Source organism: Dryobates pubescens, chromosome 5 (assembly GCF_014839835.1).
Source record: "Dryobates pubescens isolate bDryPub1 chromosome 5, bDryPub1.pri, whole genome shotgun sequence".
Lineage (NCBI taxonomy): Eukaryota > Metazoa > Chordata > Aves > Piciformes > Picidae > Dryobates > Dryobates pubescens.
In genome coordinates, this window is record NC_071616.1 from 44,015,409 (window position 1) to 44,037,934 (window position 22,526).

Here is a 22,526-nt window from a genome sequence, read left to right on the forward strand (position 1 = left end):
AATTAGCAGCCCAGCTTCTTAATGTAACTAGGCAAGAAGGTTATGAAGGTCTCTAATTAGGCATGAAAGCTATCACAGGCTCACAGGATGGCAGGGGTTGGAAGGGACCCAAAGAGATCGGCGAGTCCAATCCCCCCTGCCTGAGCAGGACCATACAGTCTAGCTCAGGTCACACAGGAATGCATCCAGATGGGCCTTGAAAGCCTCCAGAGCAGGAGACTCCACAACCTCTCTGGGCAGCCTGTCCCAGTGCTCTGTGACCCTTACAGTAAAGGAGTTCCTTCTTGTGCTGAGGTGGAACCTCCTGTGCTGCAGCTTCCATCCATTGCTCCTTGCCCTGTCACTGAGCAAGTGAGCAGAGCCTGTCCCCTCCCTCCTGACCCCCAGCCCTCAGATGTTTATAAACATTTATTAAATCCCCTCTGAGTCTTCTCTTTCCCAGACTAAAGCCCCAGGTCCCTCAGCCTCTCCTCCCCAGGCAGTGCTCCAGTCCCCTAAGCATCCTCATAGCCCTATGACCCATGAAGGTCTCTGTACTGTTAAGACTCCCATTTGAATAATTGTTTTTAATGCTATACCTGGAAGCAACATTTCAAGCCCAATCTTTCAAACACACAAAGAATTCTTCATGCTGCAGGCACATATAAATTTGCACACAATCATTCAATGCATTCTGAGAATCCCTCCCTCTTAGAATCCCCCCCCAGATTTTTTACCCAGTCTCCTTGCTTCCTACTTTACTGTGTCATAATGTCATGTACAAGTAAGTATCAGAAAGAGCAATACCATGACCAAAATGATACACAGATCACCTTCACTCTGACTTTTAAAAGCCTCCCAAGCAATTTTGGGAAGACCAGAAGATAGTCTAAGTTACTTACAGGTTATGTGGTTAAAGGCAATTGAATGTAAATACAAAGCTCCTATGAGGATCAGAGGAGCAGTGATAGGTGCACCAACCCTAGCAACCTAATCAGTTCAAGAAGGACCTCAGGGAACTGCTTGAGAGGGTCCAGCACAGAGCCACAAAGAGACTGAAGGGAGTGGAACATGTCCCTTAAGAGGAAAGGCTGAGGGAGCTGGGGCTCTGCAGTTTGGAGAAGAGGAGCCTGAGGGGTGACCTCATTCATGCATACAAAGATGTGAAGGGCAGTGTTGGGAGGATGGAGCCAGGCTCTGCTCAGGGATGTCAGGAGGATGGAGCCAGGCTCTGCTCAGGGATGTCCCATGACAGGACATGGAGCAATGAGTGCAAGCTGGGACAGAGAAGGTTCCATGTGAACACAAGGAACATTTTTTTCACTGTGAGGGTGACAGAGTGCTGGGACAGGCTACCCAGAGAGGTTGTGGAGCCTCCTTCACTGGAGACACTCAAAACCTATATGGATGTGTTACTGTGTGAGCTACTCTAGGTGTCTGTGCTCTGGCAGGGGGCTTGGGCTGGATGACATTTGGAGGTCTCTTCCAACCCCTAATGTTCTGTCACCCTGTGCAAATGGAACACGCAGAATGGCTGCCTCCTCAGAACAAAATAAACCACATTAGACTCCTGTCCCTGCTGTGAAGCATGCCTATCTCACCCAGAGGTGGAAATTCTCCCTGCCCTGCCTTGCAAGCTAACTGCCTAGAGGAGCAGATTCCTTTTAGCATGGGGTGGGGGCAAAGGAGAATTCTGGAAGCGTGCAAAGGTTTTTTATGGGGTCAGCCAGATCCACTTCCCTGAAAGAGCTGGCATGTCTTACCTCCAGCTGAGTGAATATTTTCTTCAGATGCCTAAAACACCCTTCAGCAATTTCCATATCCTCCTCATAGGTTTTGCCTTTGAAAATTGGCTGAGGAGCATTGGCAAAGTACTGGTGGAAAGGAAAGAACCCGGAAACATCGGCGACGTCCGGCGGCCTCCCGCCCTTCACCTTCACCTTGCTGATGTACTCCTCCCAGCGAGACATCACCTGTGGCAAAGAGAAACAGCTCTCACACTGACCTGCTTTTGCCTCACAAAAACACTGGCAAGGTCTAGCCTGGCACACAGGGTAGAAAGAACAAAGAAGGTCATGAGAAATGATCAGACAAGCAAGATCTTGCCCCCGTACTCAGCACCGGTTAGGCAACACCTTGAGTCCTGTGCCCAGTTCTGGGCTCCTCAATTTAAGAAGGACACTGAGACACTTGAAGGTGTCCAGAGAAGGGCAATGAGGCTGGGGAGGGATCTGGAGCACAGCCCTGTGAGGAGAGGCTGAGGGAACTGGGGTTGCTTAGCCTGGAGAACAAGAGGCTCAGGGGAGACCTTATTGCTGTCTACAACTCCCTGAAGGGAGGTTCCCCTAACTAGATACATTCAGATCCTAAATACCACTCCACAAATCTGCTTCAGCTACACTAGTTGCTAACCCAGACCATATCCCTGAGAAACACATGGAAGGGAAATGAAGGATCTACAGAAAATCCCAGCTTTGTACACTGTGCATCTGACTTCACACTGGCATTTAGCACCAAAAAGCTTTCCAGCAAGCCCAGCAATGAGCTGCTCTAATGCTAATGTGTAAAGCAGCACCCAGATTTTCTCCTCTGAAGAAGAAACTTCAGGTTAGAATCTTTGCCAGCAGCCATGAACAGCAGCCCTGCTAGCCCTTCAAACAATAGCAACACAAGTCAGGAATCACTGAATCATAGAATCAATAAGGTTGGAAAAGACCTCAGAGATCACCAAGTCCAACCTGTCATCTAACACCTCATGACTACTAAAGCATGGCACCAAGTGCCACATCCAGTCCCCTTCTGAACACCTCCAGAGATGGTGACTCCACCACCTCCCTGGGCAGCACATCCCAATGGCCAATCTCTCTTGCTGGGAAGAACTTTCTCCTCACCTTAAGCCTAAACTTCCCCTGGCACAGCTTGAGACTGTGTCCTCTTGTTCTGGTGCTGGTTGCCTGGGAGAAGAGACCAACCCCCACCTGGCTACAACCTCCCTTCAGGGAGTTGTAGACTACAATGAGGTCTCCCCTGAGCCTAAACAACCCCAGCTCCTTCAGCCTCTCCTCACAGGGCTGTGCTCCAGACCCCTCCCCAGCTTTGTTGCCCTTCTCTGGACACCTTCCAGCATCTCAACATCTTTCTGAAACTGAGGAGCCCAGAACTGGACACAGGACTCAAGGTGTGTCCTGACCAGTGCTGGGTACAGGGCACAATGACCTCCCTGCTCCTGCTGGCCACACTATATCTGATCCAGGCCAGGATGCCATTGGCTTTCTTGGCCACCTGGGCACACTGCTGGCTCATGTTCAGCCTACTATCAACCAGTACCCCCAGGTCCCTTTCTGCCTGGCTGCTCTCCAGCCACTCTGTCCCCAGCCTGTAGCACTCCATGGGGTTGTTATGACCAAAGGGCAGCACCTGGCACTTGGACTTGTTAAATGCCATCCTGTTGGACTCTGCCCATCTGCCCAGCCTGGCAAGGTCCCCCTGCAGAGCTCTCCTACCCTCTAACAGATCAACTCCTGTCTCCAACTTGGTGTGTCTGCAAACTCACCAATGATGGACTCAATCCCTTTGTCCAGATCACCAATAAAGACAGGGAATGGGATGGGGCCCAGCCCTGATCCCTGCAGTGCTGCAATCACAGCTTGAGCTGGCACTGGATTCTGAACGAAGCTTTTTTAGCTTCAATTCTGACAAATTCCCTCCACTTTTCACCAAATGTTTTGTAACACATTGAGGTCACAGAGTCTCTGTAGGAGGATTTCAGTCCTTACTTGGTATAAGAAAAAGTGGCCAGCTGTTTCACAAGTGTAAGAAACATCTCCTGGGACTCCAAGGCTCTCTTGCAACCGCCCCACTTCTCGGAGGAGTTCGAGTCTTCGAGCCAGCACGTAATTAACTCTTCCATACCTACAAAATCGATTACACAGAGCATCATGGGTATTTAAATGTAGGAAAACTGCTTTTGTCTAAGTGCCACAGTGACAGAGCATTAAAGACAAAAAGAATTTAAACAAATCACCACAGCCTACCCCACCCCAGTAAGCCCCCCGTGAGCACTACAGCTCCTACAGCACAAGAATTTGCTCCCTGACCTCTATTCCTGTCACTTGCACCCCAACAATTTAGAAAGCCATGCAAGAGACATTACTGTGAAAAGGCTCCTCTAATCCTATCACTTCAACAGAGACTTTGTTAGTACAACAGCCTCCTGAGGTACCTGTCAAGCAGGAAAGCACTACCTCCAAGGTACTCTCTGGGAGCTGTGGTCCCCTTCGTAGCACACAAACATGAACAAGTTACACAAGTCTATGGACAGTCATAGAATGGTCTGGGTTGGAAAGGACCTTCAAAGCTCATCCAGCTCAACACCCCTGCACTCAGCAGGGACATCTGCCACTACAACAGGTTGCTCAGAGACTTGTCCACCCTGACCTTGAATATCACCTGGGCTGGGGCCTCAACTACCTCCCTGAGCAACCTGTTCCAGTCTTCTCATGGTAAAGAACTTGTTCCTAACATCCAGTCTAAATCTGCTCTTCTCTCATTTCAAACCTCATGCTATCACTGCAGACCTTTGCAAACAGTCCCTCTGCAGCTTTCTTGTAGGCCCTCTTCAGGTACTGGAAGGCCACTATAAGACCACAGAATCACAGAATCATTCAGGTGGGAAAGGACCCTTGGGATCATCAAGTCCAATCATTAACCCTATCCTATAAAGCTCACCAAAAACTTCACCCAGTTCACCAAGAAGTTCACCAAGGTCTCCCTGAAGCCCTCTCTTTTCCAAGCCAAACACCCCCAGCTCCCTCAGCCTGTCCTCATAGCAGAGGTGTTTCAGCCCCCAGTCATTTTCGTGGCCCTCCTCTGAAGCCACTCCATCAAGTCCAGGTCCTTCATGTGTTGAGGTCACCAGAGCTGGAGGCAGTACTCCAGGTGAGGTCTTACCACCATGATCATAAACAGAGCCTATACCTGAAGTCTCTACCTTAAGACTGACTTCCTCTGGCAACATACAAAATGTCTTGCAATGCTTAGCCCACTGTAGCAGACAGCTCTGCATCCACACACAGGAGGTCCTGCACTCATAGCTGCCTGTCCTTACGACTTTCATGATTAGTTTGTAACCTACTCCTTTCACTCTTCCTCTAAGGCAATTCCAGCCCATTATTTTTGCCTTTAGAAATCAGTTTCCTCCTTCCCTGCACACCCTTCCTCTCAGAAGCAGTACAAGAAGAACAACAAAAAATAATCAACAAATCACATTTTCTAGAGAAGAAAAAACACAGGTTAAAAAGTGAGATAAATGGATTGAGTTAAAGGAGTGGACAGGCCACCTTGGTTTTAAAATGCATATGCAGTTAGAAGCTCAGAGGTGAATAAAGGCCAACTCTCAAGGTCTTATTACACCTAGCTTTTTAGACAACGAATTTTCAGCACAGAAAAAAACCCAACCCAACTCATGGCAACCACAATGGGTTCTGCTGGACTCATTGTAAGAGGGAGAGCAGCTGGAGATCTGAATTTATGAAGATGAATCCTAATTGTGGCTTTCCAGTATCTGAAGGGGGCTACAAGAAGGCTGGGGAGGGACTTCTCAGGATCTCAGGTAGCGATAGGACTAGGGGGAATGGAATGAAGCTGGAGGTGGGGAGATTCAGGCTGGAGGTGAGGAGGAAGTTCTTCATCATGAGAGTGGTGAAGCCCTGGAATGGGTTGTCCAGGGAGGTGGTTGAGGCTTCATCCCTGGAGGTGTTTAAGACCAGGCTGGATGAGGCTCTGGCCAGCCTGATCTAGTGTGGGGTGTCCCTGCCCATGGCAGGGGGGTTGGAACTAGATGATCCTTGTGGTCCCTTCCAACCCTGACTGATACTATGATACTAAGACACAACTGAATGTGGTATTGTTCACAACTGGACAAAACAAGATCCTCAGCAACAATGACAGTTAGGCTCCTTGGAACACTAAACAGCCTTTTTCTTCTTCAACAAAACTAATCCACTCTAATTGCAAGTGACTGCAACCTCTTTCTTTGGGCTTCTTTTCCCCTCACATTTCCAATGCCCTCATATTTCCACAACCACTTTGTTTGGGCTTTTTTCTTCCTCCCATTGCCAATGTCCTCTGATTTCTCACAATTCAAGGCATATGTTCTCTTTTATCTCTTAATTTACTGCTACAAACAAAATGTCTTCTGCTGTGATTCCCTCTGTGCTCAAGTCAGGACCAGTTTAACCTCCAACCTAGGTTCTTAAAACCCCCTGCCCAGCTTTGCTGTGACTGCAGAGGGAGCAAACAAGGAACACTAAGCTTGCAAGCAGTAAAAATCCCTTGAGCAGCATTCTGCTCTCTAAAGACAGCCTGAAAAAAACAGCCATGGACTCAGAAGCAACCCAAACACAAACAAAAGGTATATGAGAATTCAGCTTCTCTTCTCACACTTGTGCAGCTCACTTGTAAATACAATCCTCAACCCTTATTCCTCCCAAGCTGGAGGAATCCATAGGACTTGCAGGACTGGAATAACCTTGAACAAGAATGAAAGGAGATAGCAAATCTGCAGGTGATACCAAGTTGAGTTGCTAAGTCTGAAGGACAGGATGCCATCCAAAGGAACCTTAAAAGGCTGGAGAGGGGAGCTGAGGAGAATCTCATGAGGTTCAGTAACACAAAGCATAAGGTCCTGCACCTAGGCTGGGGCAACCCTAGATATCAATCCAGGCAGGGAGGCAATGAAATTGAGAGCAGCCCTGCAGAAAAGGATTTGAGGGAGTGCTGGTGGATGAGAAGCTGGACACGAGCCAACAGTGTGTGCTAGCAGCCCAGAAGGCCAATGGCATCCTGGGCTGCATTAAAACCAGTGTGGCATGCAGATGGAGAGAGGAGATGCTGCCACTTTACTCTGCTCTGGTGAGACCTCACCTGGAGTGCTGGGTCCAGCTCTGGAGACCTCAACACAGCAAGGACATGGACCTGATGGAGAGGGTCCAGAGGAGGGCCACAAAAAGTGTCAGGGGGCTGGAACACCTCTGCTGCAAGGACAGGCTGAGGGAGCTGGGGTTGTTCAGCCTGGAGAAGAGAAGGCTCCAGAGAGACCTAATAGCAACCTGCCAGTACCTGAAGGGGGCTACAAGAAGGCTGCAGAGGGACTGTTTGCAAAGGCCTGCAGTGATAGGACAAGAGGCAATAGAATAGAATAGAATAGAATAGAATAGAATAGAATAGAATAGAATAGAATAGAATAGAATAGAATAGAATAGAATAGAATAGAATAGACCAGACCAGACCAGGTTGGAAGAGACCTTCGAGATCATCATGTCCAACCTATCATCCAACACCACCCAATCAACTAAACCATGCAACCAAGCATCCTGTCAATGGTTTGAAATGAGAGAAGAGCAGATTTAGATTGGATGTTAGGAACAAGTTCTGCACCATGAGGGTGGTGGAACACTGGGAACACGTTGCCCAGGGAGACAGTTGAGGCCTCACTCCTGGAGATACTCAGGATCAGGCTTGACAAGGCTCTGAGCAATCTGATCCAGTGGGGGGTGTCCCTCTTGAGGGCAGGAGGGTTGGACTGGATGACCTTTGGAGGTCCGTTCCAACCCAAACAATTCTATGATTCTATAATATAGAGTGCCTCAAAGACAATTCTCTTTTCCATGATGAGCACTCACTACTGTTCAAGGAATCCACTAAACTGTGACTGGTAACAAACAGTGTCTGCCATGGCATCACTGCACTGAGGTTCTGGCTCTTAAATTTCTGAAATAAATGCCAAAGCATTCAGGTTTAGGAAAATACAATAAAAATCCTTAAAAAAAAGTCACAAGATGTTTATTTTGCTAAATGAAACTCAAACATCCACATGTGGGTACAGAATACAGAATTAACCAGCTTGGAAAAGACCTTCGAGATCATCGAGTCCAACCTATCCCCCAACACCATCCAATCAACTAAACCATGGCACCAAGTGCCTCAGCCAGGCTCTTCCTAAACACCTCCAATGATGGTGACTCCACCACCTCCCTGGGCAGCACATTCCAATGGGCAATCACTCTCTCTATGAAGAATTTCTTCCTAACATCCAGCCTAAACCTCCCCTGGCACAGCTTGAGACTGTGTCCTCTTGTTCTGGTGCTGGTTGCCTGGGAGAAGAGACCAACCCCCACCTGGCTACAACCTCCCTGCAGGTAGTTGTAGACAGCAATAAGGTCACCCCTGAGCATCCTCTTCTCCAGGCTAAGCAACCCCAGCTCCCTCAGCCTCTCCTCACAGGGCTGTGCTCCAGACCCCTCCCCAGCTTTGTTGCCCTTCTCTGGACACCTTCCAGCATCTCAACATCCTTCCTAAACTGAGGAGCCCAGAACTGGACACAGGACTCAAAGTGTGGCCTAACCAGTGCTGAGCACAGGGCAGAATGACTTCCCTGCTCCTGCTGGCCACACTATTCCTGTTACTGCCAGGATGCCATTGGCTTTCTTGGCCACCTGGGCACACTGCTGGCTCATGTTCAGCCTACTGTCAACCAGTACCCCCAGGTCCCTTTCTGCCTGGCTGCTCTCCAGCCACTCTGTCCCCAGCCTGTAGCACTGCACGGGGTTGCTGTGGCCAGTGTGTAGAACCTGGCACTTGCATGTGGCAATGGCTAGTTTCTGGTAACTATATGTAATTTTTACTACTCTTTATGAAGTCAAAGTATTGCTGTAATGATCCAGTTTCCAGACAGTTATTTCCAGTGCATGACCACTATAGCCCTGCTTTCTCTGCTGGCTGTGTGTAATCCTGCTGACATCTGTAACTAACGTTACAAACAAACAAAGAGTTACACCAGCAGGTTTTGAAGCCTCTGTAGTGATGCAGAGCTGACAGCTTTCCTTATGTTTGTGTTGTTCAAAATGTGCTCTTTACCCATGAAATAAGAAACCTTCTGGTTAAGGAGTGCTCTGAAACACTTCAAAGCAGGAAGTCTGATTACCTGTTTGCATTTCTCAATGCCACATTCACCAGGCCAACACAAGCTGACACACTGTGGGTGCACATAAAGATTGCCTGCATCATTCAACCTTCTCTCCCCAAACTGATTACCCCACTAAAGTGTAGATGGGCCCAGAATAAGATTAATTACTTTTATTCAAGCTGTGAACAAGCAACTGCCTGATTCTGCCTCGGGATCCTCAAGAGTTTCTCTGCTGAGTAAGACTGAAAATCACTCAACCCTGGAAGTGTACTCTGCACTCAACAACATGGGAAAGAAAAACCCCCTCTCAAGCATTGCTCCTTGCTCCTTCCCAAGGGAGGCAGAATGGATTAACCACATTTTGCTCCAGCTGATCATTAGCAGCTCCTTCCTCACCTGCTGAAATCTTTCTCTGTCTCCAATTCCTCTTCGCCATGACCCAGACGCAGGAGGTGGCGTTCATCAATGTCCAGAGCCATGATTTTTTCAAACAGCTGGTTCAAGGCCTAAAGATTGACAAGGACAGGACAAAAGGGAGTTTTTAGAAGTTCACAGCCTCTTGCAGGGGAAACTGAAGAAATTACTGATAAGGAAGCTGGGAAATTCTGCCTCTTTTGGTGTAAATGGAAAGCCAAAGCAAACACGAAGTGAATAGTGAACCCGGAGCTCTCACAGCAGGGAAAGCAGCCCACTAAAACCCTTCTGCTTGCAAACTTCATGCAACAGTTTGATTTTACAAGTTAAAAGTCTGACTCTACCACTTGGCTGATGAAGCCAGCTTATAAAATTGCCTTAAGAGTTACACTTTGCAAACACTGATTTGTCTGGGGGGACAATTTGAAACCATTTAACTTCACCGTAGAAGAGTGTGACCTGGGACGGCCTGTGGGTGACTCTGTTCCACATTTTGCTGAGCCAAACATCAAGGGGTGTTACATCTCCTGCCTTAGACTCTTCACAATTCTCTCACAGATTTAATACTGATTGGCCACTTGGGTGCATTTCAAAGCAGTAAGTTTGTAAATGCTGGACCACCAAGTTATGAAACTAAGGATAATCATGAGCAAGCTCCACTTGCATTTCAAGTCAGCTGGGAAGTCATGCAAGCACAGGGTCAAGGCACAGAGAATGAACCCTGCTGAGATAAGATTTATTTCCCCAAGTACAATTTCAAGTTCCTGTTCCCATGTAAATCTTGTCTTGAGCAAAGCCTCCTACCTGCTTACAACTTGTTCCTTCCTTTTACAGAATACAGAATGAACCAGGTTGGAAAAGACCTCAGAGATCATCAGGTCCAATCCATCACTCAACACCATCCAATCAACTAAACCATGGCACCAAGTGCCTCATCCAGGCTCTTCCTAAACACCTCCAGTGATGGGGACTCTACCACCTCCCTGGGCAGCACATTCCAATGGCAAATCTCTCTTGCTGGGAAGAATTTCTTCCTCACAGCCAGCCTAACCCTCCCCTGGCACAGCTTGAGACTGTGTCCTCTTGTTCTGGTGCTGATTGCCTGGGAGAAGAGACCAATCCCTACCTGGCTACAACCTCCCTTCAGGCAGCTGTAGATGGCAATAAAGTCTCCCCAGTGAACAAGTTCTGAACCTTTACTCTCAACTTAACTAATGTTACTCTCCTACAACCCATTCTGAACTGGCCTACGTGATTCCAGGTCGTAACTCCTCATCAAAATGAAGCACCATTCTTCTACCTACAGTGTAAGTGCTTGATCACAGGCTCACAGGGGTTGGAAGGGACTTCCAGAGATCATCAAGTCCAACCCCCCTGCCAGAACAGGACATAGACTCTAACACAGGTCGCAAAGGAACACAACTTGAAAGTCTCCAGAGAAGGAGACTCCACAACCTCTCTGGGCAGCCTGTCCCAGTGCTCTGTGACCCTCAGAGTGAAGAAGGTGCTCCTCAGAGAGCAACAAAGTTGGTGAGGGGTTTGGAACACAAGCCCTATGAGGAGAGGCTGAGGGAGCTGGGGTTGCTTAGCCTGGAGAAGAGGAGTGACCTTATTGCTCTCTACAACTACCTGAAGGGAGGCTGTAGACAGACGGATGTTGGTCTCTTCTCCCAGGCAACCAGCACCAGAACAAGAGGACACAGTCTCAGGCTGTACCAGGGGAGGTTCAGGCTAGATGTTAGGAAAAAGTTCTATACAGAAAGAGTGATTGCCCATTGGAATGGGCTGCCTGGGGAGGTGGTGGAGTTGCTGTCATTGGAGGTGTTCAGGAGGAGACTTGATGGGGTGCTTGGTGCCATGGGTTAGTTGTTTGGGTGGTGTTGGATTGGTTGATGGGTTGGACGTGATGATCTTGAAGGTCTCTTCCAACCTGGTTTATTCTATGTATTCAGGCTTTGATGGGGAAAAAATGAAATGCTTTTGAACATTTCTGATCCTGCTCTGGCAGGAGGGTTGGACTAGATGATCTTTTAAGGCCCTTTCCAGCACCTGAAATTCTGGGATCCTGAAATGTTCAGGTAAAGCAGCTCATAACTAATTAGACTAGGCTAATTACAGAGGCCAGGAAGCAGATTAACCTGGTTTCCAAACAAATGCTTCCAAATCAGCTGCAGCTTTGGGGTAACATTTAAGATTTTTATCATTATAACATGATAAAAAACCATGCAAGAGATTCCATCACTCATGAATATGAAGCAACCATTCTGCTGAACAGGACCTTCCTTAGAAGCATGAAGCACAGAGCAAGCAGTGCCCAAGGAAGACAACTGCAATCCCAAACCTCCTCATGTCAATAGCTGCTGCTCCTCTTGATTTTAAGGCTAGGAACATGCCACAGTGCTGACACTTTACCTGATTAGAGTGGGTCACTATAAGGGTTCGTTGCTCTGGGAAATTATGATACAGATTGGATATTATCTGGACTGCCACATCAGTTTTTCCAGTTCCAGGTGGCCCCACGACCTAAAAACAAAAGCAACAAAGAATTGATCAGAATATTGCACAGCACCCAAATGCAACCAGCTGGGAAAGCAACAGAACAGACTCACAAGCCACTGCTATCATGCATTAACAACAATGAAAAACCCAATCTTCTGTCTGATGTACAGTTGCTTGCTGGCTTCTGTAAACCTCAAGAAGACATAGGCACACCAGGAAAGACTTAGCCCTGTGCTAATGGCATCCTGGCCTGGATCAGGAATAGTGTGGCCAGCAGGAGCAGGGAAGTCATTCTGCCCTGTACTCACCACTGGTTAGGCCACACCTTGAGTCCTGTGTCCAGTTCTGGGCCACTCAGTTTAGGAAAGATGTTGAGATGCTGGAAGGTGTCCAGAGAAGGGCAACAAAGCTGGGGAGGGGTTTGGAGCACAGCCCTGTGAGGAGAGGCTGAGGGAGCTGGGGTTGCTTAGCCTGGAGAAGAGGAGGCTCAGGGGAGACCCTTCTTGCTCTCTACAGCTACCTGAAGGGAGGTTGTAGCCAGGTGGGGTTGGTCTCTTCTCCCAAGCAACCAGCACCAGAATAAGAGGACACAGTCTCAAGCTGCACCAGGGGAGGCTTAGGCTGGATGTTAGGAAGAAGTTCTTCCCAGCAAGAGAGACTGGCCATTGGAATGTGCTGCCCAGGGAGGTGGTGGAGTCACCATCACTGGAGGTGTTTAGGAGGAGACTGGATGGGGTGCTTGGTGCCATGGTTTAGTTGATTAGATGGTATTGGGTGATAGGTTGGACTTGATGATCTCAGAGGTCTTTTCCAACCTGGCTTATTCTATTCTATTCTATTCCATTCCATTCCACTCCACTCCACTCCACTCCATTAGCAGACTCCTGCCTGAGAGGAGTGATGCAATCTAGGAATTACTGCCTAGCTTCTGTGAACTTCCAAGAACAAATACAATCAATCCTAGAAGATTAGCTAGGCAGATTCCTGCCTCAAAGGCATGTGGTAGTCCAGCATGTGAGTAAAGTGGCACAATCAAAATACACACACAAAAACCCAAGCAAGTCAAAGTGGCAGAAGCTTTACATTCTAGAACTAGCAATTCAACCACTGGAAGAATTAAGTTCAGCTGTTGTGGAAAACTTCAGCCACTGAAACACAGAATGCAGTCACACAGAGATAAATATGTGTTTTGGTATGACTCTGCAAAGATAGACAGAAGGATGATGAACCTTTGGATCTTAGTTTTTCAGATTTTATAACTGTTAGCATCAGAGAATGGTCCAGGATGGAAGGGACCTCCCAAGGTCATCCAGTCTGACCTCCCTGCAGTCAGCAGGGACATCCCCACCTACATCAGGCTGCCCAGGGCCTCATTGAGCCTCACCTTGAATATCTCCAGGGAAGAGGCCTCAACCACCTCCCTGGGCAACCTGTTCCAGTGTTCCACCACCCTCACAGTGAAGAACTTCTTCCTGATATCCAATCTAAATCTGCCCTTCTCTAGTTTGAGGCCACTGCCCCTCATCCTGTCACTGCAGGCCTTTGTGAACCGTCCTTCCCCATTCTTCCTGTGGGTCCCCTTCAGGTACTGGCAGGCTGCTATCAGGTCTCCCTGGAGCCTCCTCTTCTCCAGGCTGAGCACCCCCAGCTCCCTCAGCCTGTCCTTGTAGCAGAGATGTTCCAACCCTCTGATCATTTTCACAACCCACCTCTGGACCCTCTCCATCAGCTCCATGTCCTTCCTATATTGAAGGCTCCAGACCTGTACACAGTACTCCAGATGAGGTCTCACCAGAGCAAAGTGGTGGAATCACCTCTCTGGATCTGGTGGCAATGCTTCTTTTGATGCAGCCCAGAATGTGATTTGCCTTCTGTGCTGCAAACTCGCCCTGCCTGTGCTCATCTCCAGCTTCTCATCCATCAGCACCCCCAAATCCTTTTCCAGAGGGCTGCTTTCTAACACCTCCTCCCCCAGTCTGTACTGCTAGTGAGGATTGTTATTAGAAGTGAACTTAGCAAGGCTACAGAAATGGACATTGCTGGTATTTTACAAAGCATACCTGAAGAAAAAAAGCAACCCATAAATCAAAATCAAATTAGAGTAAAAAGTCCTTAAAAATAACCTTACCATGGTTAGTCCAGGCTGCATTCCTGCACGGATCGCTTCGATCTGAGTGTGGGTAAAGTGAATGGTGTTGCTGGGAAAGCAAAACAAGATCAGAGAATGGACAGATTTTGCCCCAAAAATGTTGATAAATGCAGTGGGTTTAATGAGTTTGATTTCAAAGAAGTGGCTACACCTCTCTCCAGAACTCAAGGCTTGCAAACATTTCTATAGAATAGAATAGAATTAACCAGGTTGGAAGAGACCTTTGAGATCATCCAGTCCAACCTATCCCCCAACACCATCTGATCTACTAAACCATGGCACCAAGCATCCCATCCATCTCCTCCTAAACACCTCCAGGGATGGGGACTCCACCACCTCCCTGGGCAGCACATTCCAATGGACAACCACTCTCTCTCTCTCTATGAAGAATTTCTTCCTAACATCCAGCCTAAACTTCCCCTGGCACAGCTTGAGACTGTGTCCTCTTGTTCTGGTGCTGGTTACCAACCCCCACCTGGCTACAACCTCCCTTCAGGGAGTTGTAGACAGCAATAAGATCTCCCTTGAGCCTCCTCTTGTCCAGGCTAAGCAACCCCAGCTCCCTCAGCCTCTCCTCACAGGGCTGTGCTCCAGACCTCTCCCCAGCTTTGTTGCCCTTCTCTGGACACCTTCCAGCACCTCAACATCTTTCCTAAACTGAGGAGCCCAGAACTGGACACAGGACTCAAGATGTGGCCTAATCAGTGCTGAGTACAGGGCAGAATGACTTCCCTGCTCCTGCTGGCCACACTATTCCTGTGACTGCCAGGATGCCATTGGCCTTCTTGGCCACCTGGGCACACTGCTGGCTCATGTTCATCCTACTATCAACCAGCACCCCCAGGTCCCTTTCTGCCTGACTGCTCTCCAGCCACTCTGACCCCAGCCTGTAGCTCTGCATGGGGTTGCTGTGGCCAATGTGTAGAACCTGGCACTTGGATGTGTTGAATCTCAATATATATTAAGCCAACATTGCAGCTACCTTCTTTATACACATGACCACCTTGCCATTTCTAAGCAAGACAGTAAATCACACTGGCTGCATGACACAGGCTTTGGTTATTATTTGTTGAGACTGCTGGATAATTATTTAAGTATCATTCTCCTAATTTTCCAAGCCATGACAGAACCCTGCAAGGTTTTGAGGTCATGGAGGTGCAGTGAGTGGTGCTGCCCCTGGGAAGGGGTGATTTTGTGGGGTCTTGTGGGGTTCTCCTTGCTCCTGATCTCCTCTGATCCCTCTCAACACCTGCTACAGAACCAGTCTTAAACTGTATTAGTAAACATTTAATAGCTGTTGTCTTCCTTCCCTTGTAATACTAATTTCCTTCAAGGCTTTAAAGAGAGATTTGGATACAGCCCTAGAGATTGATTTGTTTCACTTTAATGATAAATCAGCAACCTGAAGCTTAGTCTGTTTAAAGCTACATACTGTAGCTGCTCTCAGATTATTTTGTCACTGTTGAATTTGTAGTTAAGTCCTGTGTTTTGATTGATTTTAAGTAAATTTTATCCTGCTTACAGTATTAAAGCCTTAAGACTACCACTGCTTAGTGACAAACTTCACAGGCAGCAGTCCCTGCCAGTTTGCAGCCAGTTGTAAGCCAGCTTGAATCACAGAATTGTTAGGGTTGGAAGGGACCTCAAGGATCACTCAGTTCCACCCCCCCTGCCATGGGCTTGAAGCTTCCTTTTATGAAGCCATGTAGGTGTGTTCTGCTATTCAAAAGCTGGCATGGTGAAACCCTACTGCTGGTGGGCTGCTGTCACACTAGTCTAACACAGAAACAATTAGAAGGGTTGTTTTGTTACTCTGTTTGACAACACAGGTGGGTTTAAGAAGCTCTTTACCATGAGACTAATGGAACATTGGAGCAGGCTGCCCAGGGATTTGGTGGAGGCCCCATTCCTGGAGATAGTCAAGGTCAGGCTTGATGGGGCTTTGAGAAACCTGATCTATCTAGCTGGGGATGTCCCTGCTTACTGCAGGGGATTTGGACTAGGTGACCTCTAGAGATCTCTTTCAATCCAGTGCAGCCTATAAAACAGCACTGCTCATGGCTCTTTAAGGGACTTTCATTTAGCAGCGTGGCTAATAGAACAGTTTGATTTAAATATAACCCAAACCAGCTTCATATCCAACTGAAATCACAGTGACCATTCACTTAGCATCACCAATGTTATTTCTGAAGTGTTTCTGCAGATGAGCTGCTCTGCAGCTGGTGGCATTTGGAAAGAAGTGCTCAAGCCTTCCTTACCGTTTTGGTTGATTGTATGGGTACGGTCCCCTGTTTGGAATGACATGAGGCTCTACAATCAGTGTCTTCACTTCCTCAGCTTTCTCTTCATTCCCATCCTCTTCTTTTCTTTTCTTTCCTTTACCTCCCTTTATTGGGAAAGTTATCCTGTAACACATAGTTTAAGATTAGGCTTGAACAGATTCCCTGTGGCACAACATTGTCTCAGTCTTCTGCAAGAAGACTTTGAGTGCACCTTTTGAAGTCATGAGTGCACCCTCAGCAGCTTTGCTGATGACACCAAGCTGTGTAGTGCAGCAGACAGGCTGGAGGGAAGGGATGCCATCCAGAGTGAGCTCAACAGGCTGGAGAGGTGAGCCCATGACAACCTCATGAGGTTCAACAAGACCAAGTGCAAGGTCCTGCAGCTGGGTCAGGGCAATCCCAGGCACTGATATAGGCTGGGCAGGGACTGGCTTGAGAGCAGCCCTGAAGAAAAGGACCTGGGGGTGCTGGGGGAGGAGAAGCTCAACATGAATCAGCAGTGAGCACCAAGAAAGCCAACCAGAGCCTGGGCTGCATCAAGAGAAGCACAGCCAGCAGGGCCAGGGAGGGGATTCTCCCGCTCTACTCCATGCTGCTGAGACCCCCCACCTGGAGCACTGCAACCAGTTCTGGAGCCTCTGTTACAGGAAGGATCTGGAGGTGCTGGAAGGTGTCCAGAGAAGGGCCACGAGGCTGAGCAGAGGGCCGGAGCTGCTCTGCTATGAGGACAGACTGAGGGAGTTGGGGCTGTTCAGTCTGGAGAAGAGAAGGCTCCAAGGAAAACTAATTGTGGCCTTCCAGTATCTGAAGGGGGCTACAAGAAAGCTGGGGAGGGACTTTTGAGGGTTTCAGGGAGCGAGAGGACTGGGGGCAATGGAATGAAACTAGAAGTGGGGAGATTCAGATTGGGTGTTAGGAAGAAGTTCTTCCCCATGAGGGTGGTGAGAGACTGGCACAGGTTGCCCAGGGAGGTGGTGGAAGCCTCATCCCTGGAGGTTTTGAAGGGCCAGGCTAGATGTGGCTGTGAGCAACCTGCTGTAGTGTGAGGTGTCCCTGCCCATGGCAGCGGGGCTGGAACTAGATGATCCTTGAGGTCCCTTCCAACCCTGACAATTCTATGATAAGACTTTTTTACTGTCATCTTTAAGACAAGCAATGCTGTGATGCATTTTTGCACAGTCCTAACTGTAGTACAGTGAACTGCTACATAAGTACCTAAATCTTCACAAATTAACATCTTAAGAGCTCCTCTCTTCAAACAATGAACTCTACTCCTCCTGCCAATGCACTTGACCAAGAATGCCAGGCCATAAGTACTTGAAATTCTGAGCTCACCTGAAGGGGGGTACTTGCAGAACTGGATTGTCAACAGTCACTTTAATATTGTATCCAGGAAAGCTGGCTCTTAAGTGATCAATGGACAGGAAAGTGTCATTAAAATCCAGAGATGCAATCTGGTTTGGCATTTTTGAATAGTGTGCACTGCTTGGGTCTCCATATCCCAGAATGATGTCATGCAGCCAGTCAGGAACCACACAGTCTGTGTTCATCAAATTCCTAATTGTCTCCAGGACAGCCTGCAAATCACAGAAGTGGAAAAGACATGATGGGAGAGATTGACTTTTACCTGACATACCATACACTACCCAAGCCTGTTCTAAGGCACCAGCACAGAGCAGCCTTTAATTGACAGGTGTGACTTTAGATTGAGTCAATACACATACACTGCATCTCCTGAGACCTCAGCTGGAGTACTGCAGCCAGCTCTGAAGCACTCAACACTGGAAGGCTCTGATGGAGTGGGTCCAGAGGAGGGCCATGAATATGACCCAGGGGCTGGAACAGCTCTGCTACTAGGACAGGCTGAGAGAGCTCAGGTTGTTCAGCCAGAAGAAGAGAAGACTCTGGGCTGACCTTAGAGCAACCATCCAGTACCTGAAAGGATCCTACAGGAAGGCTGGAGAGGGACTTTTCATCAGGGTGTCCAGCAATAGGACAAGGGGGAAGGGTTTGAAGCTGAGGGAGAGCAGGGTTACACTGGATGTTAGGAAGAAGTTCTTCAGTATGAGGGTGGTGAGACTCCAGAAAAGGCTGCCCAGGGATGCTGTGGATGCCTCCTCCCTAGGGGTGTTCAAGGCCAGGTTGGAATGCAAGGCAAGTCTAGTTGAGAGGTGTCCCTGCCTATGGCAGGGAAGTTGGAGTAGATGATTCCTGAGGTCCCTTCCAACCCAAGCCATTCTACGACTCTCTGACTCCCAGGTCTAAATGATCTAACAGCAGAGAAGCTGAGCATGCACAGATGGAAGAGTTTCAGGTGTACAAAACCATGCACCCTCAGAGCAAGAATAGGGGGAATATAGTGCCAGCTGACATGCCCTACCTTTCTGAAGTGATCCACCACCTAAAAAGCCTAACTACATGCATCTGAAATGAACCAAGTCTCAGTACTGCTGCCACAGTCAGACCAGCCCTTCTCCTGAGGGTCAATGAGAAAGCAACACACCTTGAAATTGTTTTCTTTGGGTTTTCTTCTCATGATTATATTAAAGGTCTCATAGACATCTTCTGCTCCATTTTGGATTGTATTGGTCATGTCTTGCTGATACTGGTTTGGGTCCAGAAACACTCTGTACGTCCTGCAGTCCCCTTTAAGCCTTGGTTTGGGTTCAGGTCCTGCTCATAATGAAACAATAAGATCAGAATCTGAGCAGTGCTAAAAGCAGGTTATCAGTCAAGTAAGTGATGCCTAACTGTTTTCATGCCATACCTAATGTCAGCTACTCTATTTCTCAACTCAAAACATGCCTGATCTCTTCCATTAGTCTCACCACATCAAAGGTTACCAGAGGACCCTTGGTGAACCTTTCTCAGGCTGCTTATGGGATTGTTTAATTTTGTCAAGTAGACAATGAATTTCCTGAACTTCTACTCAACAATGAGGCTGTTAACAGCAAAAATAACACAAACAAGAGAAAAAAAGATGAGGGAATAAAAGAAAAAATAATGTCAAAGACTTTTCCAACAACTTTTAGGCTATGCCTAGAAAATTCTCCACACATCTTGACCAGAAAGCAGTAGAATGCAAATAAATCTCCACTGGATGCAAAGGGTCTAAATGAGGTGGATGATAAGGTCTAAATAATCCATCCCACTGGTCTGATTACCAACATAAAGTCAGTTTGGTAAACTAATTCTTCCTCCTTTCAGCTCCCTTTGCTCTGGCAGATTCTAGCTCTGGCTTCTGCTGGCTTGCTGACCTGACTACATGCCTTTGCTGTGGTTAAGAACTAACAACCTACTCTCTGCTGTTCTCTCTTGTACAGGGAAAATGGGAACAGGGAGGGGGAAGCTGTTGGTAACCCCCTGGTTTTGTCCAGAGGGGCTCTTGTGCTGATTATAAACTGTAAATCCCTGCAAATATCATGTATTTTCTACACACTCACTGCATTCCTTATTTCTAGATGGTAGTTTTGCTCGTAAATACAGCTTCATTTGCTGCCACCTGAGCAAGTCTGGCAGCAAGGAGAGGCTGAGGGAGCTGGGGTTGTTTAGCCTGGAGAAGAGGAGGCTCAGGGCAGACCTTATTGCTCTCTACAACTACCTGAAGGGAGGTTGTAGCCAGGTGGGGATTGGTCTTTTCTCCCAGGCAACCAGCAACACAACAAGAGGACACAGTCTCAAGCTGTGCCAGGGGAGGTTTAGGCTGGAGGTGAGGAGAAAGTTCTTCCCAGAAGGAGTAATTTGCCATTGGAATGTGCTGCCCAGGGAGGTGGTGGAGTCCCCATCCCTAGAGGTGTTCAAAAAAGGATTGGATGTGGCAATTGAAGCCATGGTTTAGTTAGTCAGGAGGTGTTGGGTGACAGGTTGGACTTGATGATCTCTGAGGTCTTTTCCAACCTTGCTGATTCTATGAATACAATCTTTTCTCTTTTGATCTCTTCTCTGCTTGCTTCGTGCTCTGAAGGGAGACTAAGCTGCTTCTGCTTGACCTTGGCTCCATTGTTTTGGTGAAGTCTAACACTTACTTTTTCTCTGCTCTTTCTCCCTTTGGACAGGGGGTGGGGGGGCAGGGGGACAGCTTCCCTGGTCTTCTTGTGCTGTTTATTCATCGTAAATACCTGTAAATCCTGCGTATTTTGTATGTACCAAGCACATTCCCTTGCAGATCGTAGTTTTTGCCTGTAAATACAGCTTCCCTCTGCTTCCAGCTGAGCTGGTCCGGCAAAGCCAATGATGAGGGAGTGGGGAGGGAGCCTCAACCCCCACCAAGTATCACAGTATCACAGTATCACAGTATAACCAAGGTTGGAAGAGACCCCAAGGATCATCAAGTCCAACCTGTCCAAACAGACCTCACAACTAGACCATGGCACCAAGTGCCACGTCCAATCTCCCCTTGAACACCTCCAGGGACGGTGACTCCACCACCTCCCTGGGCAGCCCATTCCAATGACGAACAACTCGCTCAGTGAAGAACTTTTTCCTCACCTCGAGTCTAAACCTCCCCTGGCACAGCTTGAGACTGTGTCCCCTTGTTCTGGTGCTGGTTGCCTGGGAGAAGAGACCAACCCCTTCCTGTCTACAACCACCTTTCAGGTAGTTGTAGAGGGCAATGAGGTCACCCCTGATCCTTCTCTTCTCCAGGCTAAACAATCCCAGCTCCCTCAGCCTCTCCTCACAGGGCTTGTGCTCAAGGCCTCTCCCCAGCCTTGTTGCCCTTCTCTGGACACATTCAAGTGTCTCAATGTCCTTCTTAAACTGAGGGGCCCAGAACTGGACACAGTACTCAAGGTGTGGCCTAACCAATGCAGAGTACAGGGGCACAATGACCTCCCTGCTCCTGCTGGCCACACTATTCCTAATGCAGGCCAGGATGCCATTGGCCTTCTTGGCCACCTGGGCACACTGCTGGCTCATGTTTAGGCGGGTGTCAATCAGCACCCCCAGGTCCCTCTCTGTTTGGCCACTCTCCAGCCACTCTGACCCCAGCCTGTAGCTCTGCATGGGGTTGCCGTGGCCAAAGTGCAGCACCTGGCACTTGGACTTGTTAAATGCCATGCCATTAGACTCTGCCCATCTGTCCAGTCGGTCGAGGTCCCTCTGCAGAGCCTTTCTGCCTTCTAACTGACTAACATCTGATCCCAACTTGGTGTCATCTGCAAACTTGCTGATGACTGACTCAACCCCCTCATCCATATCATCAATGAAGTGTTGGTGTCTCCATACCTTCCTCAATGACACGGCCTTTCTCGTCCAGCATGCCCTGGATTTCGCAGCCTCTGACGTAGACCAGGCCGATCTGCTCCACGAAGGGTCGGCGCCGGTCGAACTTGGTGCCGTAAGGCTGCGTGGGCCGCACGGTGATCAGGAAGCAGACGTCGTGCTTACGCAGCCCTGGGGCCAAAGGGGAACACTCACTCAGACTCAAACACACCTTCCTTCTCTGGCCCTTAACACACAGACACAAAACTTCCTTCTAAATACAGCCCCCACTTGTTTAAAGCACAGAATCACAGAATCGACTGGGTTGGAAGAGACCTCCAAGATCATCAAGTCCAACCCGTCACCCAGCACCAGAACAAGAGGACACAGTCTCAAGCTGTGCCAGGGGAGGGTTAGGCTGGACATTAGGAAGAAATTCTTCCCAGAGAGACTGGCCATTGGAATGTGCTGCCCAGGGAGGTGGTGGAGTCACCATCACTGGAGGTGTTTAGGAAGAGCCTGGATGAGGCACTTGGTGCCATGGTTTAGTTGATTAGATGGTGCTGGGTGATAGGTTGGACTTGATGATCTTGAAGGTCTTTTCCAACCTGGTTAATTCTATTCTATTTAATCCACTAAACCATGGCACTAAGTGCTTCATCCACTCTCTTCAGCTGTTAGACAGAAATTCTCTCCAGTGAGGGTGGTGAGACACTGGAATAGGTTGCCCAGGGAGGTGGTAGAAGCCCCATCCCTGGATTTTTTTAAGGCCAGCCTGGCTGTGGCTCTGGGCAACCTTCTGTAGTGTGAGGTGTCCCTGCCCATGGCAGGGGGCTTGGAACTGGATGATCCTTGAGGTCCCTTCCAACTCTGTGGAAACAAACTTCATAGATCTGGCATTTGTGTGAGCGACTTTTAACCAGTGTATTAAACTTCACAACTCTGTTATCTTAGATAAAAGATGCTTTTCTTTCAAGTGAGGTCACCTCAAAATGTATTTTGATGAGCACCTATTCTGAGCCCCTTCCTTCAGTGA

The 22,526-nt window shown here is 48.3% G+C and overlaps 1 protein-coding gene across 1 annotated transcript in view; it reads right to left on the bottom strand.

The window, feature by feature from the left end:
* AQR (aquarius intron-binding spliceosomal factor) overlaps nt 1-22,526 on the bottom strand; it is a 68,798-nt gene that overhangs the window by 19,240 nt on the left and 27,032 nt on the right. Inside the window, exons 18-26 of the mRNA XM_054162109.1 lie at nt 21,515-21,682; nt 18,792-18,961; nt 17,624-17,865; nt 16,265-16,411; nt 13,986-14,055; nt 11,771-11,881; nt 9,341-9,450; nt 3,756-3,891; nt 1,743-1,952 (exon numbers count right to left, since the gene is read on the bottom strand). Coding sequence (XP_054018084.1) covers nt 1,743-1,952; nt 3,756-3,891; nt 9,341-9,450; nt 11,771-11,881; nt 13,986-14,055; nt 16,265-16,411; nt 17,624-17,865; nt 18,792-18,961; nt 21,515-21,682 — 1,364 coding nt within the window. The remainder of the gene's footprint in view (nt 1-1,742; nt 1,953-3,755; nt 3,892-9,340; nt 9,451-11,770; nt 11,882-13,985; nt 14,056-16,264; nt 16,412-17,623; nt 17,866-18,791; nt 18,962-21,514; nt 21,683-22,526) is intronic.